Raw genomic sequence first — 26,331 nt, 5'->3', positions numbered from 1 at the left:
ATAGTTGATTTAAAGAAATTCCAAACCTCCAGTTTGACTTGAACTAATTCACTTAGTCAGCCTTTTTTTTTAAATTTAGTTGACATCCTGGTTTTGATCAGGGTGGATTTGATTTAAATCTATTTGATTTAAATCACTAGTCAGGAAGACTCAATTTAATCATGGATTTCTACATAAGTGCATTTTTGTTGGTTGTTATAACCGTAATACATATTTTTCACAACTCAGATGTAGGCTTCATTTTTAGAAGGTACACACTATACATTTTTAAGTGATTTATTCTGAAAACTTTTCAGATTAGTTTTACAGCTATATCAGAAAATGAACGATTGTTTGGTTATTTCATTTACCAAAGGTAATTGAAGCAGTTCACCTCCCGATGACTTCATAAATATCTATCTCCCATTCAACAGGTTAATGATTAATATTTGGAAGATTTTCTTGCCATGCTGTATTAGGAGGAGAACATCACCAGACGGACACACAAATTGTTTTAGTTAACTAAAACATTATGTATTCTGGATTTTTCTTAAACAGCGAACATATAATATTTTAATACTAACTAAATTAATATGCTTAAAATTCAGTTTTTTAAAAAGAGTTAAAAAAACCACCACCACCACCTTAAGTCGACTGTCAGCCAGGCCAACATGAGAAACTTAAAATATTGGCTTCTGCAGCTAACTCAGTCATTTTCACCATCATTTTTCTGTTTGTTCATAATCTGGAAAAGAAAAACAAGCTTTCCTGCTTTTTTCAGGTCCCAAACGATTTCTCAATTTGGAATGAATTAGTCTAAAGGAAGAAAATAGTCTTTCTATACCAGCAGACGAAGCTACTGCTGTTAAAAGTGAGATTATCACTTCAGCAGTCTCTGAATCCAAGTGCTTAAGTGACTTCGACCAATTCACTGGTGTGACTTTATTTAAAACATCAGCAAGCATATATTTCTTGAATGGTTCACCCTTAGCTCTGAAGTTTATTATAGTTGGCATTATGGAGGGATGATTGCTGGATGTCCATGTCCTAGCCAACTCCTTCAGCAGTTAAGTCTTGACCCTAGTATTGAGAATATTTGCAAGAAAATGAGCTGGAGATAGTGCTTGTCCCATTCGTTTTTTTAATGCTTGTAATTTAACTCTGTCATTGAAAGGAACCGAGTGAGATCTTAAAAAGAGAAATATGCAAATTTAAACTTCAGCAATAAAACAGCTATTTCCCTGCATTTTGTTCAAGGTTACAGAAATAGGCTTCAGGGTACTCAGCATGTGTTCAACATGGCTCTTAAGCCCAATGTTGAGAACTTTGGCTGTGGCAGGGCCATCTATTTTTTTCATGATTTTGTTCACACTGTCATCAGATTAGGCCAGTTCTTGATACAGTGCTCAAAACAGTCCACTCCTGAGTTCCATTGCATGTCTGGTGGGAGAGTTAGCTTGGTTCCTCCCACTTTTTTCAGAGCAGCTGCTGTAAAGTGGTTGTTACAGAAGTATTTTGCAATTTCAACAACATTGATGTCTGGCTAGGAGGTGCATCAAATGAGCACTGCAACAGTATGTTAACTTGGGACTCTCTTCTAAATTTGGTTTCATCTTGGATCCATTTGCAGCATTGTCTGTGACCAAGCTGCATACTAGACAATTGATTTTTTTCAGTTATAGATGTTACTGCTGCTACTTGTAAGTATTCAAGTAAATGTGTGTGCATTTCTTGATGTATCAATTGTTTCTGTAAGGAAGACATTCCCTTCTTCTGTCACACAAGCACATACAACAGGATCATTGTGGACATTGTTCCACCCATCAAGAATCAGATTAACAATTTTACCCTCTAAACCTTTTGCACGCTGCTCAATTTCTCTTTCATACACTTTATCCAGCAATTTGCCTGCAACATCTGCTTTGTTGGATGGCCTGTATCCTGGTCTGAATGACTGAACCACGTTAATGAAGTGTGGGTTCTCAGTCATACCGAAAGGAGCATTTGTTGCATAAAGAATCTGGTCAATTTTTTCATCAATTACCTCTTTTTGTAATCTGCTGGTTCTTATCACAAACGTATCTATGGTTGGTTCTGGATGACGGAGTTTTTTCTTTTTGCTGCAGGTGACATACATTATGTGACTGAAACACTATCCTTGGCAGATAACTGAAACTATAGAAAATTATGGTGATCTTGAAGGTGAATAGTCTTCAGAATCCTACATTTAAAATGCTAGTACCATAGAGTAACAACTATATATTTTTTTGCTCCAACATGAGAATTCAAGGGTAGTCCAGAAGGAAGACAGGCAGTCCTTAAAGGTATGAAATAAAAAAAAAGTTTACCAACCTGAAGATCCTGCATGTTTCTCCTATCCTCTTCAATGCAGCTTCCTCCTGAGAAGAACACTTCTCATGATGTTGTTTCATGCGGGCAACCAGGCCTTGCATTTCTTCGTTGCACTGTTTTGCATTTTGCACACATGCCTGTCTTAACCACAAGTAGAGGAACTTCATTAAAATATTCCCAAATGGGGTCTTTTTTACGGCCTGCTGCCATTATACGTTTTCCCTTCTAGTGAGAGAATGGTATGGAAAATCTCAAATCAATGGAGGCTACATTCAGAAAGACCTCAAGACTTCTGGAATATGCTGCTCAAACAGTTTCACTTTTGTTTCTACTGCCTGTCCCTCCCTTCTCACATTTATCTCCAGACTTCTCCTTGTCCAGAGCTATTCCTCCCCCCCAACCATCTTCTGTACATTTAACTTTTTGAAACTTCTCACTTTTAGAGAAAGGTAAGGGATTGACTCTGTGTACACAAATTTGCAGAGGGATAATAGGGTTGAGGTCTGTTATTTCTCACCTTTATTTATTTAAAAACATTTTTGCTGTCAATAAGCATGTTATCTCTGGAGACTCAAATCCACAGTTGGAGAACTTCAAAACAAAGCATCTCTGGTGATATCTTCTAGATTGAGCACTGAGTCACATTGGGTAGGAAAAAAGATTAATCTAAATAATCTATACAGAAGCCCTTGGAACCCTATAAGATTGGGTCCATAATCCATGAACTATTGGAACTCCTTTACAAAACTTTTTTAAACATTACATGAATATACTGTCTACTATAGAACTAGAATTTATAATCCCTATTCTATGATGAGACATTGTAGCTCAAAGATGTATCTTAATTGGCTTTTTTTCCCTCAAAAAGCATTTTATCGAAAAAATCCAATTTAAATTTGAGTATTTGCCCCAGGTTGGGGGACTGTCTGAAAGCAAGGACTGGCCTGTCTCCCAAGATCTGAGAGTGATGGGTCGTCCTTCAGGATAGGTTGTAGATCCTTGATGAGTTGGAGGGGTTTTAGTTGGGGGCTAGTGGCGTTCTGTTATTTTCTTCGTTGGGCCTGTCCTGTAGTAGGTGACTTCTGGGAACTCTCCTGGCTCTGTCAATCTGTTTCTTCACTTCAGCAGGTGGGTATTGTAGTTGTAAATGCTTGAGAGAGATCTTGTAGGTGTTCACCTCTGTCTGAGGTGTTGGAGCAAATGGGGTTGTATTGTAGAGCTTGGCTGTTGACAATGGATCGTGTGGTTTGGTCTGGGTGAAAGCTGGAGGCATGTAGGTAGGAATACCAGTCAGTAGCTTTCCAGTATAGGGTGGTGTTTGTGACCATCACTTATTAGCACCGTAGTGTCCAGGAAGTGGATCTCTTGTGTGGACTGATCCAGGCTGAAGTTGATGGTGGGATGGAAATTGTTGAAATCATGGTGGAATTCCTCAAGGGCTTCTTTTCCATGGGTCCAGATGATGAAGAGGTCATCAATATAGCGCAAGTAGAGTAGGGGCGTTAGGGGGCGAGAGCTGAGGAAGCATTGTTCTAAGTCAATCATAAAAAGCTTTTCATACTGTGGGGTCATCCGGGTACCCATAGCACTGCCGCTGATTTGAAGGTGTACATTGTCCCCAAATGTGAAATAGTTATGGGTGAGTCACAAAGTTCAGCCATCACTCTCACAGATTTTGGGCGACAGGCCAGCCCTTGCTTACAGACAGCCCCTCAACCTGAAGCAAATACCCACAAGCAACCATACACCCACAACAGAACCACTAACCCAGGAACCTATCCTTGCAACGAACCCCGTTGCCAATTGTGTCCACATATCTATTCAGGGGACACCATCGTAGGGCCTAATCACATCAGCCACACTATCAGAGGCTCATTCACCTGCACATCTACCAATGTGATATATTCCATCAAGTGCCAGCAATGCCCCTTTGCCATGTACATTGGCCAAACTGGACAGTCTCTATGTAAAAAAATAAATGGACACAAATCAGACGTCAAGGATTATAACATCCAAAAACCAGTTGGAGAACACTTCAGTCTCTCTGGTCACTCGATTACAGACCTAAAAGTGGCAATACTTCAACAAAAAACTTCAAAAACAGACTCTAACGAGAGACTGCTGAATTGGACTCAATTTTGCAAACTGGATACAATTAACTTAGGCTTGAGTAGAGACTGAGAGTGGATGGGTCATTACACAAAGTAAAACTATTTCCCCTTGTTTATTTTCTCCCCCTCACACCCCCCCACTGTTCCTCAGACATTCTTGTCAACTGCTGGAAATGGCCCACCTTGATTATCACTGCAACAGGTCCCTCCCCCCAGCACTCCTGCTGGTAATAGCTCATCTTAAGTGATCACTCTTGTTACAATGTGTATGGTAACACCCATTGTTTCATGTTCTCTTTGTATATAAATCTGCCCACTGTATTTTCCACTGAATGCATCTGATGAAGTGAGCTGTAGCTCACGAAAGCTTATGCTCTAATAAATTTGTTAGTCTCTAAGGTGCCACAAGTACTCCTTTTCTTTTTGCGAATACAGACTAACATGGCTGCTACTCTGAAACCTGCCATTATTTTCTGGTGTTCCTTAATCGCTTACTGTTTCTTCATTTAATTGATTTTTCTTCATCATGTATTGAAACCAGGCATAACTTGCAGTTGAGCAGACCATATAATCTTGAAGTCTTCATATGAAGATTAGAGATTTTTTTTTTGTGATGGTTCACTGCCACATCCCTAGGTAAGCTATGGCTAATTATCCTGACTCTTAAGTTTCACCTTATTTCTGGTTTGAATTTATCCATCTTCAAGTTTCCAGTCATTGATCTTAACCCTTTTGCCCACTAGATTATATGATTCATATATCAGAAATCTCTTCCCCATGTAGATAATTCCAGACCCCAATAAGGCTGTCTTTCTGTCTTGATCATATTCTTCAGCTACTCCCAAATGGCAGGTTTCTTTTTATTCCCATATGTATTGGTTCTTGATGAGTGGTAACATTTTCTCTAGTATTGCCTCTTTAACAACTTACTTGCATTCGTGTACTTCAGGTAATTTCTTGTCCCAGGCTTAATTTCTTATTTATGTGCCTGCCTGTATTTAAACCACTGAGACTTCATAAATTCAATTCAAAACTTAGCCTTATTACTCTACTTGGCTTTGCCCTTTCAGCAGATGAAAGATGTCATGTAGGACAAACTGTAGAGTGTTGTTGAATCAGCTGAATGCTTCTGTCTTTCATTCCCCTCACTTGAAGGGAGTTTCAGATTAAAATGTACATACTGAGGAGTAAACACAAGAACTGGAAAATCTGACGGGCAAAAACAATTGCCTTTAGCCATCTTCCCTGTGTCATGGCATGTCATTGTCTTCAATTATTATTCTCTGGGTTACTTATATAGGCTTTTTTTCCTTGGTGTTTACAAACTTACATGATGTCCATCTTTTACATGCTCTCTCTGCCCTCTATCCTGCTGATATCTGTTGCACTGACTCCTGATGCCTTGCTTTATGATTTGTGGGGATGAAGCGGATGAATCAGGTCCTGAATTGTTTTCCTTTTTCCCCCATCCCTCATGCTTTTCAGTTTCACTGCTGAGGTAGGGTTGGTTCTGAGTCGTAGACCTTGCATGTGGCACAGGCTACCAAGTGTTTGCTTGCTATACTTATGCTTAAGGATGGTCATAAGTGTGTTAGGCTGATGGAAAAATTAGCTGAATTGGGTAGTGTGTAAACAAAGCTGCTCCAGACTTTCTTTGCTTTTAGGCTTTTCACTAAGTGAATAAACTCCACCCTTAATGTATTACTATAGTGTCGTGAATAGACAAGTGTCAACCTGATTGAACAGCAAAAATACATCAAGTGGAAAGTATGTATTAGAGCTTTCTGAGAGCATAAACTGCTGCCACACTACCTTGGTGTAATGTGTAGGAGTGGGTGAAATGGCAGCATCTTTGTGGAGGTTTTCCTGAGGCTAATTGGGCTGTAGCACTGATGTTGCCGTATTATCTAATTACTAGTGTGTATTTTGCCCTTTGGGCGCACCACTTTTAGCAAAAATCAATTAAAGAGGTGATACTAAAACACTACATTTTAATATACTGTAAATTTAGAAAGTATTTTAAGTCATTATTGTCCACTGAAAACCTCTTTTAAGCCTGGACGTAAAGATCCTCTTTGGGAGGTAGCAGCAGGATAGGAGTATTTATCACACCATAAACCACTAGTTCCACACTTCCCAGTTCTTGCTTTCTTTGGAGGTGAAACAGTTGCAAACATGACCCACATGCTCTGGTAATAGCTGAGCTATAGGTTATTTTGGTTTCCCTCTCCTAGTGACCAGGTCTGGCTCCAGGCACCAGCGTTCCAAGCAGGTGCTTGGGATGGCAGTCAGAAAGGGGCGGCAGTGTTTCTGCAGCGGCGGCAATTCGACAGCAGCTTCTTAATTTTGCCATCTGCGGTGGCAGTTCGGCGGCAGCTTCTCCCTTTTGCCGTCCCGGGTGGCAATTCGGTGGCAACAGTTTTGGGTTTTTTTATTTTTGTTTTTGTTTGTTTTTTTTTCCATCGCTTGGGGTGGCAAAAACAGTAGAGCCAGCCCTGCTAGTGACTTATGAGCATGTTGTTCATAAACCTTTATAGGCAAGTTTCTTGTGGTTTCATTTGCTTTTGGATACCATCTTCCAGATCACTCTTGTGTACTGTATTTCTTAGAAGACGGCTGTCAAGGCTGATTCCCCACTCTGGCAATTTGAGTGCAGGAGTCTAAAAGGATTCTTGCAAAGATTCTAAAAATTAATACTGGCCACTCCAAGCTTGTATTAAACTCCCAAGGTTACAGATTTTCTCTGACCTTGGGTGGTGGCAGCATCTACCCATCCAAGTACAAAAAATCCCTTTTGGAACCCAGGAAGGCACACTTGGGGTACTCTCAAGCCCTTTCACCACCCCCTCCGTGGAAGAGCTGAGAGAGAAAAACAAAGGAAATCAGCTGTTGCTCCCAGCTAATTCAACATGTGCACAAACCTCTTAAGACACACACAAACCCCAATTCTGTTTTTTAAAAAAAGATAATTTTATTAAAAACAAAGAAAATACATCTGAAACTTAGGCTATTGCTAGATTTTAAAAGAGCAAATATAATAAGCATCAAGAATGGTTGGGTTTTTTTGTTTCAGGTCCAGTTTAATAGTTACAAGCAAAACAAAAGCATTGGGGGGTTAGCACAGAGGAGTCCACAAGCCTTACAGAAATAAGAGATAAACCTAATCGCGTCTTCCTAGATATTTCTTAATCTCCTACATATTTGGGGTTTCAAATGAGTAGTTTCTAGGTATGATTTGATTTTTTTCATACCTGGCACAAGCTCTTTTTACAGTATAGTTCCTCCCCTGTCCCTGATCTCCAGGAGAACAGCCCAGACAAAAGGGGAGTTTTTTGTTTCAATTTTAAAAAGTTCTAGCCTTTCCATTGGCTCTTTTGGTCAGGTGCCCACTCCCTTCCTTTTACCTATAGGCTTTTTAACGCTTTCCAGGTAAAGCAAGTAAAGAACAGCTACTAACAGGGATTTTATAGCTGGCTGGCTGGGTGTCCAGAAAAGGTAGCTTTACCCCCCCTTCATTTAGCACAATCGTAAACCCTCCTCTGAATTTGGGTCCTAGGTTTCCTTTAACAAATCCATTTAAATATGGGGTAACGTTCAGGTTCAAACATCCTTAATGTTCATAATTCCAGTATCAACCAGGAAGGCTGGTATAATCCAGGGCTCACAGTTGCTCTCAGATTACTGGGAAATTGGCCTTATGTGTTGTACTGACGTTCAAAAGTCTCTCACTTCCTGTAGTCAAGTCCTGCTGAGCCCTGGCACTTCTAGGCTTTCGACATCAGTTAGAAATGTAAAAAATTTGCTTGAGCCCCAGCACCTCTTTCATTACAATTAAACAATGCCTGTATTACATCAGGTACAGTAGTATATGTATTTATGAATACGTAAGTGTGCTCTTTAGTGGCTGTGCTAATGCCTCAAATGTCACTCTTGTGTAAATTAAAACTGTGTTCCATGCAGAACTAGATTCAATAGCAGTCTAAATTTTGGAATGTTGTGTTCTTTTAACACACACTGAAGGTCATTAGTACTGTATCACTTTAGAAATCAACTGCGATGTGACCTAAATAGCCATGTCAGCTAATCAAACATAATTGGGGTTTAATGGATATGAAGACTGAACTACTCCAATCATTGATGCAATGTATTGGTGCTCCTTACAAATTGTGGGTGAGGAATAGCTGCAGGGTATAGGGTCTGATCCTGAGGTGCAGCGCACTATAACTCTTATTACCCACACTGACACAGTTCTGAGAGAAGATGGGAGGATAAGTCTTCACTTCTGCTGTAAGGGTGGCAGGGTCCTGGACTATGGGTCAAAAAAGTCCTGGGCTCACACTGAGAGCAGTTAACATGTAGAATGTTTGGATGCATCTCGAAGAAGAAATAAAACCAGGTATGTAAGGTTCTAAACAGTGGTGTTGCTATCTAGAGTAATAAATCAAAATCTCTTTAATGTTTCTAGTTCTGAAACTGCGAGTTTTTTGTGTACATGATAAACCTAAGTAATCATGATCTGTCAACTCTCGTATTCTGCTCTATCATCCCTTTTCTTGTCACTAGTTGGGACTAAACTTAGGCCCATTAAGATCTGCATGCTTGAACTCTTTAAGTGCTGTGTGGTTTTTCACTCACGTCAGTGGACCTCTGCATGGGCACAAGTGTTGCTTCCAAATTCAAAGCAACTGACAGCACTGAATTTTTGCTCACATTACTTCAGTACAGGTCTTCCTGGTCCTGCTTCTGGTGTTCGAAGGTTTAGTTTCTTGGGCCTACTGACCCAATCAGACAAAGACTGCTGTTGTAACCATCAGCTGCATCCAAGGCAAGGTTCTGCTAATGCTGAGGGTATTTTAGAATTGACTATTTGCCCCATTTGTGTTCTTATTATGGCTGTAGTGCTAAACCTATTTCTGAGACTGCTTGGTTGAACTTTTTGTAATCTTTTTTTTTTTTTCATTTAAGATTTCAAAACATTGTCAGATATCTGCCTTAATGCAACAGATGGATCTGGGGAGGGCTAGGTCTACCAGTAATGCCCTAGTGGAAAATAAACCTATCCCATCTCTTGTGGCTGGGAAGAGTTCTCTAATTCCTTGTACGTGTTCTCCTTGGACCAGACTAACTTTAGTATCTGTGTTTCTGGCTTTTAGGGTATCTGATATAGAATCCCACAACCATATTTTTTTCCTTATTCTTCCCCACACCCGGATATTTCTATATAGTGTGACAAAGTTCCTGCTGTACCTTGGTGGGTCTTACGCTTATTGGTGAATTTGCTCACCTTGGAGCTTCACGTTAGCCCTCAGATTGGCCGTTTTTTTCTGAATTCACAGTCCAGGTTGACTCTTCCTGTGTCTGACCAGGAGTTCGGAGGATTTGGGGGGAACCTGGGCCCGCCCTCTACTCTGGGTTCCAGCCCAGGGCTCTGTGGAATGCAGCTGACTAGAGTGCCTCCTGGAACAGCTGAGTGACAGCTACAACTCCCTGGGCTACTTCCCCATGGCCTGCTCCTAACACCTTCTTTATCCTCACCATAGGACCTTCCTCCTGGTGTCTGATAATGCTTGTACATCTCAGTCCTCCAACAGTCTGCATTCTCACTCTCAGCTCCTAGTGCCTCTTTCTCCCAGCTCCTCACATGCACACCACAAACTGAAGTGAGCTCCTTTTTAAAACCCAGGTGACCTGAATAGCCTGCCTTAATTGATTCTAGCAGCTTGTTGATTGGCTGCAGGTGTTCTAATCAGCCTGTCTTAATTGTCTCCAGAAGGTTCCTGATTGTTCTGGAACCTTCCCTGTTACCTTACCAAGGGAAAAGGGACCTACTTAGCCTGGGGCTAATATGTCTGCCTTCTATTACTCTCCTATAGCCATCTGGTCCAACCCTGTCACAGTAGTCTACTTCCCCCTCTTCTCTTCCCCCACCCTCACTCCACCCCAAAGCCTCTGGGTTTTGAGGGTTTGCTTTGCACCCATAATTAACTCAGTGTATGTACCTGCTGGTCAAAGCTTTCATAAGTTAAGAAACGGGCTTACAAAAAAATTGAGATCCTTACCACTTTTGTTGCTGTCAAAAGCTATGGAGACACTGGAAGACATAACTGCAGCAGTGAACATTTTGAAGGATAGCTTTACAACAAGAACTAGAAACTCCTCTGTTGAAAATAAGTTATCAAGATATCAAGCTTTCTCTGGCCTATGTAAGCAGAGTGCATGGGTTCACATATGATTCTCAAGTGACATGGTATTACAGAGTGTACTACAGAGAAAGTGACCATTAAAATGTTGTTCTGACTGATACGCCTTTGGTATCCTGATGAGATCTGCAAAGGCATGCTGGCATGACTCTTAGGGTTGGGCTACACTGCAGTTAGACACCCATGGCTGGCCCGTGCTAGCTGACTCAGGCTCACAGGACACGGGCTAATTGTGATGTAGACATTCTGGCTCAGGCGGGAGCCGGGAGCCTGGGCTCTGTCACTCTCCTGCCAGCCTGAGCCCGAACACCTACAATACAATTAAACAACCCCTTAGCTTGAGCCCTGTGTGCCCATATGCGCTGACTTTGTGGGCGCCCACAGGGAAAAATTAGTGGGTGCTCTGCACCCACCAGCAGCCAAGCTCCCCGCCCTGCCTCACCTCACCACTTCCTCCTCAGCCTCCACCTCCTCCCCTGAGCATGCCGCATCCCCGCTCCTCCACCTACCTCCCAGCACTCGCTGTTGCCAAACGGTTCTAGCAAGCTCTGGGCGGGATAGGGGAGGAGTGGGAATGTGGCGCACTCAGGGGAAAAGGTGGGGCTGAGGCGGAGATTTGGGGAAGGAGTTGGAATAGGGGCAGGGACTCTGGGGAAGGGATTGGAATGGGAGGGGCAGGGGTCAAGTCAGGGCGGGGCCAGGGGCAGAGGAGCGGGGGTCGAGCACCGAGTGGTACCAATAAAAGTCAGCACCTATGTGTAAGTCAGCTGGCATGGGCCAACTACAGGTTTTTACTTGCAGCGTAGACTTATCCTTAGAGCGTGTATTACTAGATAACCAACAATAGTTGGTCCTATCCTCTCACCTACTTCATATAAGACCAAAACGTGTCTTTAAGTCCAAAGGAGTTTTTGATAACGTCAAATTGAATTGGTATAACTTCTTTGATAACCTTTTAAGAATAAATGTTGGGTTGGGATGGCCAGTACACTCTCTCACAGCCTTGAGGATAGATACTGTGATAAATGTCTTTGGACTCTTGTTTCAATATATTATCTGTTATCACAGTCTCATTGAAACTCTTACTCTAATCTAGTCTACCAGATGCTGTTTGTCTTTTCTGTACTTACTGTAACCGTTTTCCTCTTTTTTTTTTTTAAATAGATTTGATCCAGGCAACCAATGAGACCAATGTTAATATTCCTCAAATGGCTGATACTCTTTTTGAGCGAGCAACAAATAGTAGCTGGGTGGTGGTTTTCAAAGCCTTAGTTACAACACATCATCTAATGGTTCATGGCAATGAGGTAAGCAAATGGAATTCTCTCATAAGACCGTGTTTACCCTGAAGAAATTCCTGGATAGGTCATTGAAAATTTAAAAGTACCTTTTAAAACTGTTTTGATCTCTCAGTGTTTCATGAAAACAAAGGACTACACTTGTCAGTTGCTATTTTCCAAACTTAAATTGAAGCTGGAGATATTAAGAGCAAGTACAGAACTAGCAGTTCGGTTTTCCTTCCAGCAATTGTAATTTGTCAACATAATAGATCAGGTAATCATTCATTCTTTAACTTCTGCCTCATCTTAATTAGAAATTAAAGTTACAAAGAATATTTAAGTTGTAACTTTCTAATATGCTTGTTTATGACCATAATGACTGAAGTTCAGGAAAAAAAAATACGTAGGGGGAAAAACTCTAAATGTTGTGGAATCCTCACTTTTACATGCCTCCTGTGACTGGTTCTCTGATTTAGGTCTGTCTGACCTCTGTTAGTGTGTTCTCTTTTTTTTGCCTAAAAACTTGAATTTTATACTAACAAGGCATTACCCATTTCATTTTTATTTATTATATAGCCACAGCTCTTCAGACCATTGACCTAGTGAATGTCTGCTATACAAATAATTATTCTTTCTCCACTGTATGCAAATTTAATAGCATTTCTCAGCTCATATTTTCCTAATCCTTGTTTGTGTTGACTTTAGATTAGTGGCTCTTTAAATATAAAACTTCCTTGAGCGAATTCAGCCTCTTTACCATTGTACTTTGCATGTGGAAAGAAGTAATTCCACTAGCTCCTTCCACTGTGTGTGCACACATGCATGCACCATGCACTTGTCTCTTGTGTAGCTGCATCACAATTCCTAGTCCAACTCCATTTGTCTATCATTCCAGAATTTTTTTAGTTGGTTACTAATGTGCTTTCCCCATTTTTGCTGTCTTGCTGTAAATGAAGCACTCGGCATATAGGCAATGCCTAATACAATAGGACCCTGATCTCCTCAGGCAGGGCTTGCAGGTACTACTGTAATAGAGATAATCAGTTTAATAGCATTATTCTCTGTTCTGTCCTCTTGCAAACTAATAGATCTTGCTGCTCCTTAATTGTCTTCTACCTTTTGTAGAAGGAGGCCAGTTTGAGGAAGGGCAGGACAGTAGATTAGCCTAAGTCTCATTTTATGAATGCTATTAAAACTGTTAAGGAGAACAACCAAAGGCTCAAGCCAAAACATAGGTTCTAACTCCCTCCATGGTCCTGAGTTTTGAGGAAGTTCTAATCTGGATCCAGGCTTTGTGGCTTTGACCATCTATATCCACTTGAGTCAGAGTGACTTGGGTCAGTTAGCAGGAGATCAGCTGAATCTTCCCTTTATATGTACATCTGATCAACTCTGATTTTTTTACCTGCTTGCAGATCTGGACTGGAATGGAGAGGAAATTGACTTTCATTTTTGTGTCTTGCAGAGATTTATTCAGTATTTGGCATCTAGAAACACACTATTCAATCTCAGCAATTTTTTGGACAAAAGTGGATCACATGGTAAGAATGTGGTGGCCTGTCTGTATTAAACTTTAGCAGTAAGATACTGCTAATATCTCATAGGCCTTGCTAACCTATATTAGTAGAGAGACTCATTGAAAGGTATGAATTAGGGAGCATATGAAGCCAAAATGGGAATAATCCATTCTAAAATGTATTTCATTTGACAAACTTACATTTTCTTTACAGGTACAACACTTTGTAAATGTAATGAAGCTGTAAGGCTAAGTGAGATGGGGCACTATTCTAAAACTTCCCAGCTGGCCGGTCAGTTTCTGCAGAACTTAAAATTTTCATGGGGGAGAATAATTGAAGTTCCCATACCTCATGATTCAAAACAGAACCTTTCAAATGGGAATAAGGCAGGGTATCTTATCCTATTAATATATCTCTTTATTATGACTGGATGTAATGGAAGTTAAAGATGAAAGTGGCAACTGGTTTTATTTATATATAAATATATATTTTATCCATCCTGGGAAGTACTCTAAATGAGAAATTGTTCCCTAATGTGTCTTCTCATTTAGTCTAAAACATTCCTAATAAGGAGGACTCCATCACTTGTAGGAGATGTTCTGTACCTTTCAAGATAGGCTTTTGTTTTCTTATCGTTACACATCAAGAAAGGGAAGAGGGGGGCAAGAGGAAGTTGAGGAGGCCAGAGGGGCCAATCGAGGGGCGGGAATGGCAAGTAGGCATGAGAAAGTGGTGGAACTCTAATTCTGCATTGATTGCTGAACTTTGTAGTGAGGCTTCCTTAATGTGGTATTGTCTTTTAACCTAAAAGTTTTCTCTGTGGGTGGAATAAATTCCCTCTTCTTTTTTTAAGAGCAGGAAGCTGTTAAAGAATTATATGAATGGCTTTAGGAGTATGTGCAGGAAACACACATGCTGGAGTGGTTGCTAGCATCAAAAAGATGTTTCAGATCTTACCAAAAAGGACACATCATACAGGAGGAAAAAAAATAGTATTTTGAGTTTTGTTATAGGTTCACACACAGGGAAAGGAATAAAGCTAGAGAATAACATATTTAAATGCTTGAGCTCCATTTGTTTGAATTCCTGCTGGTGCCTGGTTTGGAGTAATTCTGCTTTCTATGTTGACAAATTCTGTTCTCCCCCACCCCCACCACTGTCCTCCTTGTTTAGAGGTATCTTAAACTTTACCACAATATACAGAGACCCGTGATCATAGGGTAATATATAAAGCTTGGGGAGCTGTCCAGGGAATACTATAGTGATGGTCCTGATCTTAGTAAAGATATGAAACCTGCTATTTCAAGATCATTAATGAAAGTGGCAGCTGATACTGAATTGGAAGGAGAGGCAAATCCTACTGAAGATGGAAATATGGGCAGAAAATAAATGTTCAGCTTGGAGAAAATCCAAAACACAGATTCTGTACCTCAAAGGGAAATGTGGAAAGATTTATGGGTGATGCGGGATGCTAATTACACCTGATAAGCATGGAGATGTAGCAACAGAAGACCAGTGCTGTTTGGGGCTGCATAGACAGTGGCATCACAGGGGGTCATTGATAGCACAGAGGTATTGCCCTTATATAAAAAGCCCTTTAACGTTGCCAGTGAAGATGCGCTCTCTGCGTTAAATACTATTGATTTTCATATGAAGTTGTCGGTATAAAATGCACTAACAATTGTAAGGGAAAACTAATTTATTTAGTTGGAGTTAGAATTAAACTAATCCCAGTCAGACTCCTAAAAATACAAATGACAGATACCAATATGTTATATGCCCAAAGTGTTCATAAAGGTATTTTGAGTGACTTATTTTTTACCGTAGTGATCTGTACACGTGTTGTCTACCTCCTTCTCTTTTGTCAATCTGTCTATTTTACTGTCTCCACTGTTCCCTTTGACAGTCATGCGAGCAATAATTGCAGACTTCTGTGCTTCTAACTCTTTCCGTCATCCATTAGGTTATTAAAAATGAACACATTTCTCCTGCTTTTATTCAGAGTATTTATTAATGCTCTAGGGGACGTGTCCTTATTTAATTAATTTTGACTCCTTTTATGTAGTGTTTTACAGAATCTCAATAACACTGCAATGGCACAAGCTTACTTCAATTTTTTCTACAAAAGACTATTTTAGTAAACTAATCTGTTTGTTCAGGAAACTTAAACTAAGTTCTGCTGAAATCTGGCATTAAATAAAACCATCTTAAGTAATGAACAAGTACATGGAGTTTAGTCTGGGTTTGTGTAACTCTTAATATACACCTCTCATCAAATGAAAATTAGAAAATCAAAACTGAGGAACAACCTAAGCCCTTTCTTTGCCTGCGGTCCATGTCTGTGGATAGGCTTGAGGCACCACTTTTGTATATATTTTTGAGTTGTAGGACGCGAAGTCTGGAGTAATGATTCTTTGCATGCCCCTCCCCATTTTGCAACTGATGCTCTTGCCAGTTTTACACAATCCTCCATTTCCAGTGAGGCCAGTCCTGATTTTATACTAGCCTTGTTCTAATGTTAGACTGCCAGTTTTTACTTCAATCTAGTAGAAAAATATAATCTACCGTATTAAAGTAGAAACATATACTTCAAAGTGTTACAATAGCACAATATCAAATACTTGCAAAATCCATCTTTCAGTTAAGAGCAAACCTCTGCTGTCTTATGCTTCACTGATGTATACCACTGAGATCTTTGTACTGGCAGAGATCTGTCCAGAGTTGATGGCTGCACACATGCCAGTGTGGGAGTCTGTGTTTGTCTTGCTCTTTTTTCCTGGTCCCATCCTGCCATGACTTCACTGGGCCAGACTATAGACTTCCCTTTCAGACTTGTGAACAGTAGGTAAATGCTGTAACTCAAAACAGTTTCTTTGAATACATCCTTTATTTTAAATGAGCATAATGAACAGAGAAGAGATTACAGCAACAACAAGGCCTATTTGTGTTAGGGTTGCCAACCCTCCCAGTTTTGCTGGGAATCTCCCAGAATCGCACTCTATCTCCTGGAGGCAAAGGAAGCCGAACCAGGAGATTTTAAGCTGCTGGAAGTCCAGCAAGGCGAAGGCAGTCTTCCTGCCAGCCCTGGCTCTGCGTCACTCCTGGAAGCAATCGGCATGGCCCTCTGGAGGCCAACATGAGCTGCAGGCCGTGGCGCCCCACCGCCCCAAGGGGCTGCAGGGATGTGCTGGCCACTTCCAGGAGCAGCACGCGAAGGGGGCAGCGCACGGGGTCCCCCTGTCCCCTCTTACCTCAGCTGGCTCCTGGTTGGCGGTGCAGCAGGACTAAGGCAGGCTCTGCTCCCGCAGCTCCTATTGGCCACTGTTCCCGGCCACTGGGAGCTGTGGGGTCAGTGCTCGGGGCACAGGCAGTGTGCAGAAACCCCTGCTCCCCACCCCCCAGGCACAGCAAGGACATGCTGGCTGCTTCTGGGAGCAGCATGGGGCCAGGGCAGGCAGGGAACCCTGCCTTATCCCCACTGCACAGCCAGCAGAGAGCTGCTCAAGATAAGTTGAGCTGGAGCCAGCACCAACACCCTGCCCCAGCCCTGAGCCCCCTCCTGGAGCTGGACCCCAAACCCCCTCCCACACGCTGAACCCCTCAGCCCCAGCCTGGTGGGGGAGAGCAAGCAACAGAGGGAGGGGGGGACCTCTGAGAAGGGGTGGGGAAGGGCAAGGGTGTTTGGGTTTGCGTGATTAGACCGTTGGCAACCCTAATTTGCATGTTGTCTTACCTAACTGCTTAGGTAGATGCAACTTACCTCCCTATTGCCCCCACATCCAAGAGTGAAGGGGCAACAGACCTCAAGCAGTCACTGACTCCTTCTGACATCCCCCCCCCCCCCGCAGGTCTTTCATTTTTCCACCTGAAGTGCCACTGAGGCCTCAAGCTGGGACCTTCCACCTCCAATCAGAATCCTGATCTACGCTAGTGGAAGTTGATATTTGTTTTAAGTATTAGTGACTGAGTTAGCCCATTGTCCGCCTTCCTGGCAGGGCAGCAAAATCACATAGTTAACCCTCTGCACCTAAGTCCTATGTAGCAGACAGCATGACAGTAATAGAGGTGTACACAGAATCTGTAGAATTCCTATCTCCCACATTCTTAACAGTACTTTATATTAATCCAGTTCCTTAGAAGAAAGCAAACTTTTATGAATATAGGCCTCCAACTTCAAGGCCTATTATTTACAGTAGGCCTTAGGACACACAAAGACTTGGACCAAAGAGGGAAGCACTGGCCAAGGGACTACAGTAGACTCCTAAGTTTCTCCCCTTCAAGCTGGAACCAGATCTCCAAGAGGCTCAGCCTAAAGAGTTAAAAGGACAAAGTCCAAAGTGAAGACATCTATCCAGTACAAAGGATTCTCTCCTGCCAGAGGAGAACAGGAAGACCCAGAGAAGGTCTAGACAATGGAATAACAGAGCATAATGTTAGAATTTTTTTCCCTAATGTTACTGTTTTAGTGTTACTCCTTTAATTGAACTATCATACACACACAGTCTTGTCTCATCTCTGCCATATTGAGAGTAAAGACCCTTCCTTTTTGTTTTGATTTCTGCATGTGAGAATTTGTTCTTGGGTATGAACGCTACGTGTTGGATGCCCACATGGTTAATGGATGGCATGCACACAGCACTTGCTTTTTGGAAGCGGGTGATGTGCTTTCCATAGCTGTATAAAGTAACATTTCTGTTTACCATTGCTCAGACTGTTCTGGTCAGGCCTTACTGACTCTTTTTAGGGATCCAAAAATATTTCTGGACATTTTTGCTGAAAGCTTTGCTATTTAGTTTTATGGACCTTGCTTCTAGTTCCTGGAAGAGGTGGTGTGTGCAGCAGAAATCAAAGAATCAAATACTTTGTGTGTGTGTGTGTGTGTGCACGCATGCATGAATAGGGGAGTGATGGTGAAAGTTCTTGAAGGTGGATATCTTTTATCTACATGAACAATTTGGTGAACACAAACACTGCCTTGAATATTCTTAATTTGAAAATGGTAGTAGTGGCAGGAAAAATATTCAGTATCCAGTGCAGGGATTCAGAAAGGGAAGGGTATGGGTTGGTTAGAATGGCAAGAGGTATCTTAGTTGCTAGCTGGATTTTTCCTCCACTGTCATCTGCAGTCAATAAATTGTAGTCAGCAGAAATTGTTAGGATGACATTGTCATAAACCCTGATTTTATGGTCATAATAACCAGGAGGCTAGCATGGATATTTCTTCACAACATGGTCTACTCCATTAGATAGTTTACATCTGAATCTGTGGTGACCTCTTCAGACCAAAGGAACTATAAACGGATTGTAGTACCATACATTTTCCTTCTCTTTTCCAGTCTTTGGCTAATTTGCACACACAGTATATACTTGAAGCTCCATTGGAAATTGGAGCAATTGCATGTAACATGATCCATACCCCTGTGGTTAGTAAGATGGCTGGGATCACTTGAGTTCCCTCTTGACATAGATTTTGCTGTAAGGCAGCATGAACTACCACCCCCTTAAAGCCAGCAATAGCTCTCCCAATACACAAGGTCCTTCACATGCAGCAAATTATTGCCTGGGATCAACCTTCCTTTCCTAACGAATTGAAAAGTAATAGCTTTTTTCAAAATTCTCAGTTTTGAACTACATCTGTCCAATCAGTGAAGTTTCAGGCCAGGATATGAAATAAACATATTAAGTTCACCAATGGATGGGCCATATTTTTGGAGTTTAATGTATCCATCCTACAAATGCTTACATCACATCATTTGAAAGCTTTTTTTATATATGTTTAATTGAGGTATGATGTGGAGCTGTCAAATACTGCCATAAGCCTGCAGGCTAGGGAAAACAGTGGTACCCAAAATGTCACTTTTTGCACCTTTCCAGAAACAGTGCAACATGGCTATGACTAGAGTTTTTACTGTTAACACTAAGGTGTTTGAAATTTAAATACTGGTCAAAGCTACCAAATGGCAATGTATTAAAATATTTTTTAATTTGCTTTGCATGGGAAAGTCTTCCCCCGCCCCATCCCCCAAAATGATGGAACTGTTTAACATGTGGCAAAAATGGTGGTTCCTCACTAGTGCTGCAAAAACCAAACTAGGAAGAGTCCCAGGGAGGGGTGTTCATTCCAAATGGAATTGTACCACTTCATGCTGATGGAAATCTCATTCATGAAGGAGATAATAGAAATATCTCCTCTAGAGACAGACTATTAATATATTGGGATATTCTGGGGGAGACACAACATTGCTAGACTTTCTTATTGATTCTGATGTGTATGCAGCTTGTATTGCAGATCAAACGCTTGCTGGTAAGCAATTAACCATTCTCTTCGTGGCTTGATTCTAGCATTTGAGACCCTGAGGGCTCTGAAACTTTATTCATTGTTAAAGGATGTGAGCAGGGGAAAGGTTCTCATGTAGCTCCAGCACTTTGGCAAATGTTGGCTGATACTCAAAAGGTATTTGATTTCTTGTAACATGTCTATTAAAAAGCTTGATGATGCTATAACTCTGCGTATGCTGCTGTTGGAGGAATGTCAGGCAGGGTGGTCATGGTATGCCCTGTCTCCTACATTCAATTATGGAATCATTTTTTCCAAGTCGTACTACTAAATGTCTGTGTAGAACAAGACGGTGATTGGAAACTTCAGTTACACACCCAACATGCCATGCTTCAATAGTTCTTAACAGCAAACTGGCCCAACTATGTCAGGTAGATATCAGTCTACATTCTTGATATCCCTGAAGTACAGTGCCTCTGAGTGTATGAAATTTTCTGTGCATCAGCTTCCTGGATCTTTCAATGGAATTTGGAGTGACATGTGAACAGAACTGTCAAAGACTCAAAGGGCAGAGTGGGAATGTAGGACTGACAAAGAAACTAGCTCTTGTCAGGTGGACTCTCTCATAAAAGAACTTGAATATGAAAAAGCTATAAGAACAAGAAGTAGTGAAGACAGAGTCCACAGACAAGTCCTTGCCACTAAACTGAAGAGGTATGAAGAGCATGTTACAGCTCTTACCAGCTATACCATCAGGAATTTTGCAAACCCATTTGACCCTGAATCACATCTAGAGGTTCCTATCAGTGTTACCTACTGACAGCATGTAACATCAGATGTACAAGAGTTTCTACTCAAAATAGCAGATTCTGTAGAAAACAAATAAAGCAATTTGAGAGGTGCAGTTGATCCTGATTGGATCCATAGTTTCTTCATTCCAGTCAAGAAATTTGGCATCAGAACCTTGCTGACGTAGCCAAGAAAACAATTTTTAAGTCTGGCAAGGAAGGGACAGTCATAGCAGCTATTAGTTCAGAAACTTTTCTGAAGAGCCCTGTCATTGGTGAGATGTGAAGATGATTTTTCAATGGCAACTGTTCTTAGGCACAAGTCCTATTGTGGGACTATGTGTCTCTCCCATCCTGATGGAACAATGAGAAGAACAGACAAAGCTGAATTAGGACATCAGCTGGAAGCTCAAACTGAAAGAATCCATGAGCTAAGAGCATTCAACAAAGAAACCACAGTATACATCAGAGAGGCCATGCGTGGAGACAAATTCCACACATTTGATGAATTAGCTATATACTTAAGGCAGGTCCTCAGAGGATGTGACAAAACTAATTCTGTATTCAAAGTCTCTGACAGCTTTGACAACAATAAATAAGATCTGCAAAAAGACAGAGCAGGATAGGATGTAATGTCTGATGGAAGAAATACAAGGCGATTTTGTGTGCCTCCATGGAAAACCTTCTAAACACGTCATCCAACAAGGGTATCTTAGAGGAGTTTTACAAGTGACTATGGTTCAAAATGCCCATAGGTGCAGGAGCACATCCAGTAAAGACATTTTCTTAGTGGAGGTTTTTCTAATGGTGAAGTAGCAAAGTCCATCACCAGTAGAGGCGTTTGAAGCCCAAGACTTTTGTTTAGTACTCAAGAGGAAGCTGTCACAAGGCTACTTCTGCAAGCTGTATGTTCCAGTATGGCTTTTGGGTCTCTTGGTGTCAAAGGAACTATAGTAATTTAGGTAATCTGAGACACATATTTTGGTCCTTGCTGTTTACTACTTTCCAAAATGGAACACAGATATTGTGTGGATTGAAATGGCACAATTACTAGCACAACTGTCAAGTGTAGATTCATACCTGTGCATGCAATTTGACACACTCACTCCTGCAACATGCTTCCTCCTGTACATGCATTAACAGGATGTGACTGTGTCATCACTACTTAATATTGGTAAGGAGAAGGAAATGTGTGTTTAATGTCGTAATAAAGGGAGCTTACCACTTCAGAGATCTTGCCAAATTGGAGGAGAGTGATGCACAAGCTGCAATTTTGGCAGCAAGGAAGTTAGTACTGTATAACCAGAGCAAAAAAAAAGAAAAGGAAACCCACAGACATGAATTGTTGCTTCTCAGTCTAGCTATCAAAAAGAACAAGTCCCTGGCCAAACTCCCACCGTGTGAGGACCGTTTTGAAGAGCATGACAAGTGCATCTTGGGGGGAAAAAAAGATTTGGGTATCACACATAGATAAACCAGATACTGGATTGCCACAGCATCATCAGTTGAAAAATATGGATGGTGAACTACTTCCTGTATTCTTAAAGGGCTCAATGGCATCTGAGTTTCTACAAGACCTTCTTAGTGCCTGTACCAGTTGCTGCGCAATCAACTGTCTATAGTTAAAACAATCTTTCCTGCACAGAACTATGTACCTACAAAGGCAATGAAGACTGGGGTAACCACACACTCTTGACAGAGCTCATGATGATGATTGATGATTATTACATATCACTAGTGCTATCACATTTCAGTGATAACTGTACAAACTTGTTACTACATTTTGTTACCCTTTAGATTGTGATACTTTTGAGGTCAAAGAAATCCAGTGTTCTTTGTCTTGAAATAATCATTTAACAAACAGATGCAAATATTTCAGTGTTCATTTTAATGTGTTGGTGTCCTCCTTTATCCCTATTGCTATAGTAAAACAGCACCATTTGGCAGCTCCCCATGTGCATCATCTTAAAGTAGACAAAGTAAGCTGTGTAGAAGGGTACATTTAAGTTGACCACATTGGTGTCTGCTGTTCGCCTATATGGCATTCAGTGTCAATGACTACAGTATACTACTCTGTTACTGCAAGGTAGGACCAGGGTTAATGTGGAAGTAGTGACTTGGATGTGACCCCCTCCACCTCGGGTAGTATGTAGGTTAATGTGGAAGTAGTGACTTGGATGTGACCCCCTCCACCTGGGGTAGTATGTAGGTGAAAGGGCATCACCCACTATTCTACCAGACTATTCACCTGTGGAGTTTCTTGTGGCTTTTGTAGTATCCCTCCATCCTGTTTATTTAACAGAGTTTACTGTAAGAAATCATAAGCCATGACACTACATAGACACCCAGATCTATACCTCTCATCAGATGCACATAATGCTGTTGTTCAACTATCTTAATAGCTATCTAGGATCAGCAAGTGGATGTACAGCAATTGTCAAACTCAAACAAGACAGAGTTGATGCTCAAAGAAAGATGGAAACATTTAGAGCAAGGAACCATCATGTGTGTCTATCCTCAAATAGTCAAGCTGGTACGTGGCCTGGGAATTGTTCTAGATTCACTGTTTCTGGACGCTCAGCCAGAGCTACCTGAAATGCTCTCATTCTTCTGTTGTTGCTCAGAAGGCAGTGCACCATACAGTCTGTTAATGGCCTGTCCACAGTTGCCCACACTTCCATGATACCTAGTTGGGATGGCAACTCAATGTGTGTGCAATACTTGGAAATGAGTGCACTGAATGTCCAAGTTCCAGCCGGTCCAGAACACTGCAGTTTGCTTCCTAAGCAGAACTGGCTGCTAAGAGCACATCATCTTCGTCTTCCATTCATTATACTGCTTCTTCTATGTAAAACTTCAGATAAATTTTGGTCCAATGCAAAGGGAGTGCAATCAATAAACACCTTTTTGTTGTGAGTTCTTGCTCCTTTAGAACGATAATCTACTGGAACAATGATATTGTCAACTTCAGGAGTCAAACTCCATGCAAGCAGGGGGATGGAGCTCTTTCCGCAACTGACCTGCAACCTCATTTTTTTTACTTCCTCAGGAACAGACTGTGACTGCAATACCCTTGTATAAGCTTATTGAATTAAGGTTCAGTATCTTTTGGAGTTCATTGTATTAAATGTAAAGATTCCAAATTATTGTGGGCCTGTATGATCAAAGGACTACATTGAACGTTGTAGCAGACAAGGATGATCTTTTGGGGACAATATGTGTGAAGTGGATTTCCTGAGAAACATCTAGGAGGAAACTTTTCCCCCTGACTTTCCCATCTCTGCTTATGCAGAAACACAACCCTTTGAAGCTTATGCACTGGGGAGAGGGCACTTGTCTGTCTGATTACCTGTTCTCAGGGTCCCAAGTTCAGAGACCTGAACTGTATAAAGCAGGGATTTACATATTCATTGGGGTGGTTGTTCTGAGCTAACAGCTGTTATGAATTCATAACTACAGAAAAATTCCTTGTTGGGGTTTGAAGGACTGAACACCTACCAGAGCCCTTGCTGGAGTTCGTAATAGCATGTGTGTAGACTGTATTATTGTTTTTAAATGTTTCCTCTGTGATCCTTTCAATTTAAGAATAAATGGGTTTGATAAGAAAGGGTGTTGTGGTAACTTCTGATTGTGGAAAATTTACGCTGTCTGTGCCCTATGACGAGAAAGCAGGAAAGGCAGCCTGCTTAGGCAGTCTGGCTTGCTGTGGGTATCAGTGTAAGCAGGCAAGAGTGCAGACTGGAAAAACCTCAGTCAGCTAGGGGAGAGAGGCAGGTCTCCTCCAATCAAGGGAGATGATGGCTGAGGAGCTAGGAGCCGACAGTAGATGCCCTTTCTGAACCCTGGGGGGTAGGCAGAGGACACAGGTGCTTGTGGAAGACTTGCAAGGAAGATTGCAGTTCTAACACAGCCTCCCACAACAATAACAAACTGTGCGCCCGTGCACACAGTGAAAAAGGAATACTTCTAGCTGCTGCCAAGGAAGGAGTGCAAGAGTTCACTTGATGAACCCTGTCTTGGAAGGCATTCAGATACTGTGGTATTGGGTGCCTAATCTGAATTGGATGACTCAGAGGTGGAAGAACTTTCTGTAGTTGAGGCAAGGGGTAACTAGAACAGAAGTCACCTGGGACTATAACCCCAAAACTAGCTGTTTCTTGCTGTAACCTCTATTCCCATACACAGTTGTAGCTGTATGCCATAACTGTTTTGTGGCTGCATCCTTCTTATTGGTTATATATAGTAGCTGCTACAGCTCCATGTTCTTCCTGCACCTTTCCTACAAAAATGGGTTACAAGGGATTGGTAGAAGAGTTGCAACCGAAGTGTTCCCTCAGTTATTCTGCCCTCCCACAAAAACCACACACACTATTCTGACTTGGTTTACCCTCCTCATGATGTTACGATTCCATTAACTAAGCTTTACTGAAACTTCAGAAATTACAAATATACATTAATTTCTGAGTGTTAGCATGGGGGATTTATATGAAAATGGAAATTCTGGCTCACACAGTGATATAAAGTGTTTGTTGTGCTACAGGTTGTCAAAGGAGAACTGTCTGAGTATTAAAGGGGTATAAAGTAGATTACACAAAGCACAGTATTTCTAACTTTTCATTTTTTACATATCTACAGAGTTAGCAGTAAGTCATCCTCTAACTTATAAAGGCTAAATACAGGACTCAGTCTTTAGTCACTTTTAGAGTGCTAATTATTTGTCTTTCGTGAATTATTTTGCTTAGCTTGTCAGAGGAGCAAGTTAGAATACCCACAAGACTTCAAATGAGTAAACTATGAAATGAGAAATGCAGGTGGCTTTCATCTAAACATTCATTACTTTAGATATGTTCAGTTACAAAGCTTCTCTAAGGTATCATCCAAAGTATAATCAAAGACTGCCATAGACCGAAATAATTGCGGGAACAGAAGGTGCTATTCATCTGATAAATTCTGTTACCTAAGACAGTACTGCAGGCTACAAATATGCAGCGTGTAATAGATGTCAGAACAGACTCTCTTGAATTTAACAAGATGACTGTTTGGACAAAAGTATAGTAACTTGGGCATGCTTTTGAGCCTTTCGCATAGTTCAATAACTGACACTTGCTAATGGTTTTCAGTTATGGTCACAAGATCAAGTAACAAAAGCATCTAAATCTACTGATTCAGAACATTTTTTTAATATATAGTATAAGCAATAGAGCGACTTCCACATTTAGTCTGGCTTGTGCTGTTGCTTAGCTAGTGAGCAGTGATTCTTATACAAACTGTTTTTTGTTTTGTTTTACTTTTATTTGATGGGGTTCAATGAAATTTTCAAAACTGAGAATTCTTCCTGTTTTTGAAGTGTCACTTTTTCATATGTAAGGCTATTTCTAGTCTCAGTAGATTTTGCCATGTGCCGTTTTTCAGTTTTAGCAAATGGGTAAGTGTCTTTATAAACAATTACACTGGTCCAGTTTAACAAAATATGGAACTTTGTTTTATTGCAGGATATGATATGTCTACCTTCATAAGGCGTTACAGTAGATACTTGAATGAAAAAGCATTCTCCTACAGACAAATGGCATTTGATTTTGCAAGAGTGAAGAAAGGGTAAGCTGTTTGTTTACATATTTAAACTTAATTATGATGGGACTTGAGTGAAACCTGACTCTTCTGTCACTAAAATAAATAATTATCTAATGCTTTAATGAAAGGGCATGGTTTCAGTATTAGTTGAACAGCAAACGAAAGATACAACTAAATCTAAATATTAAGAAATAATTTAGTTTGTCAAGTAGTGATAGTCCATACTCCCTCAGTGCAGTCTTAAACAATGTGTGAG

The 26,331-nt window shown here is 41.0% G+C and overlaps 1 protein-coding gene across 1 annotated transcript in view; it reads left to right on the top strand.

Annotated features, from left to right (window-relative positions):
• Positions 1–26,331, top strand: part of SNAP91 (synaptosome associated protein 91) — a 142,652-nt gene that overhangs the window by 33,284 nt on the left and 83,037 nt on the right. The window contains exons 3-5 of the mRNA XM_073336567.2: positions 11,807–11,949; positions 13,388–13,463; positions 25,997–26,099. Coding sequence (XP_073192668.2) covers positions 11,807–11,949; positions 13,388–13,463; positions 25,997–26,099 — 322 coding nt within the window. The remainder of the gene's footprint in view (positions 1–11,806; positions 11,950–13,387; positions 13,464–25,996; positions 26,100–26,331) is intronic.

Source organism: Lepidochelys kempii, chromosome 3 (genome assembly GCF_965140285.1).
Source record: "Lepidochelys kempii isolate rLepKem1 chromosome 3, rLepKem1.hap1, whole genome shotgun sequence".
In the NCBI taxonomy this organism is placed as follows: domain Eukaryota; kingdom Metazoa; phylum Chordata; order Testudines; family Cheloniidae; genus Lepidochelys; species Lepidochelys kempii.
The sequence above is the reverse complement of the archived record's forward strand: the minus strand, read 5'-3'. Positions and strand labels throughout refer to the sequence as shown.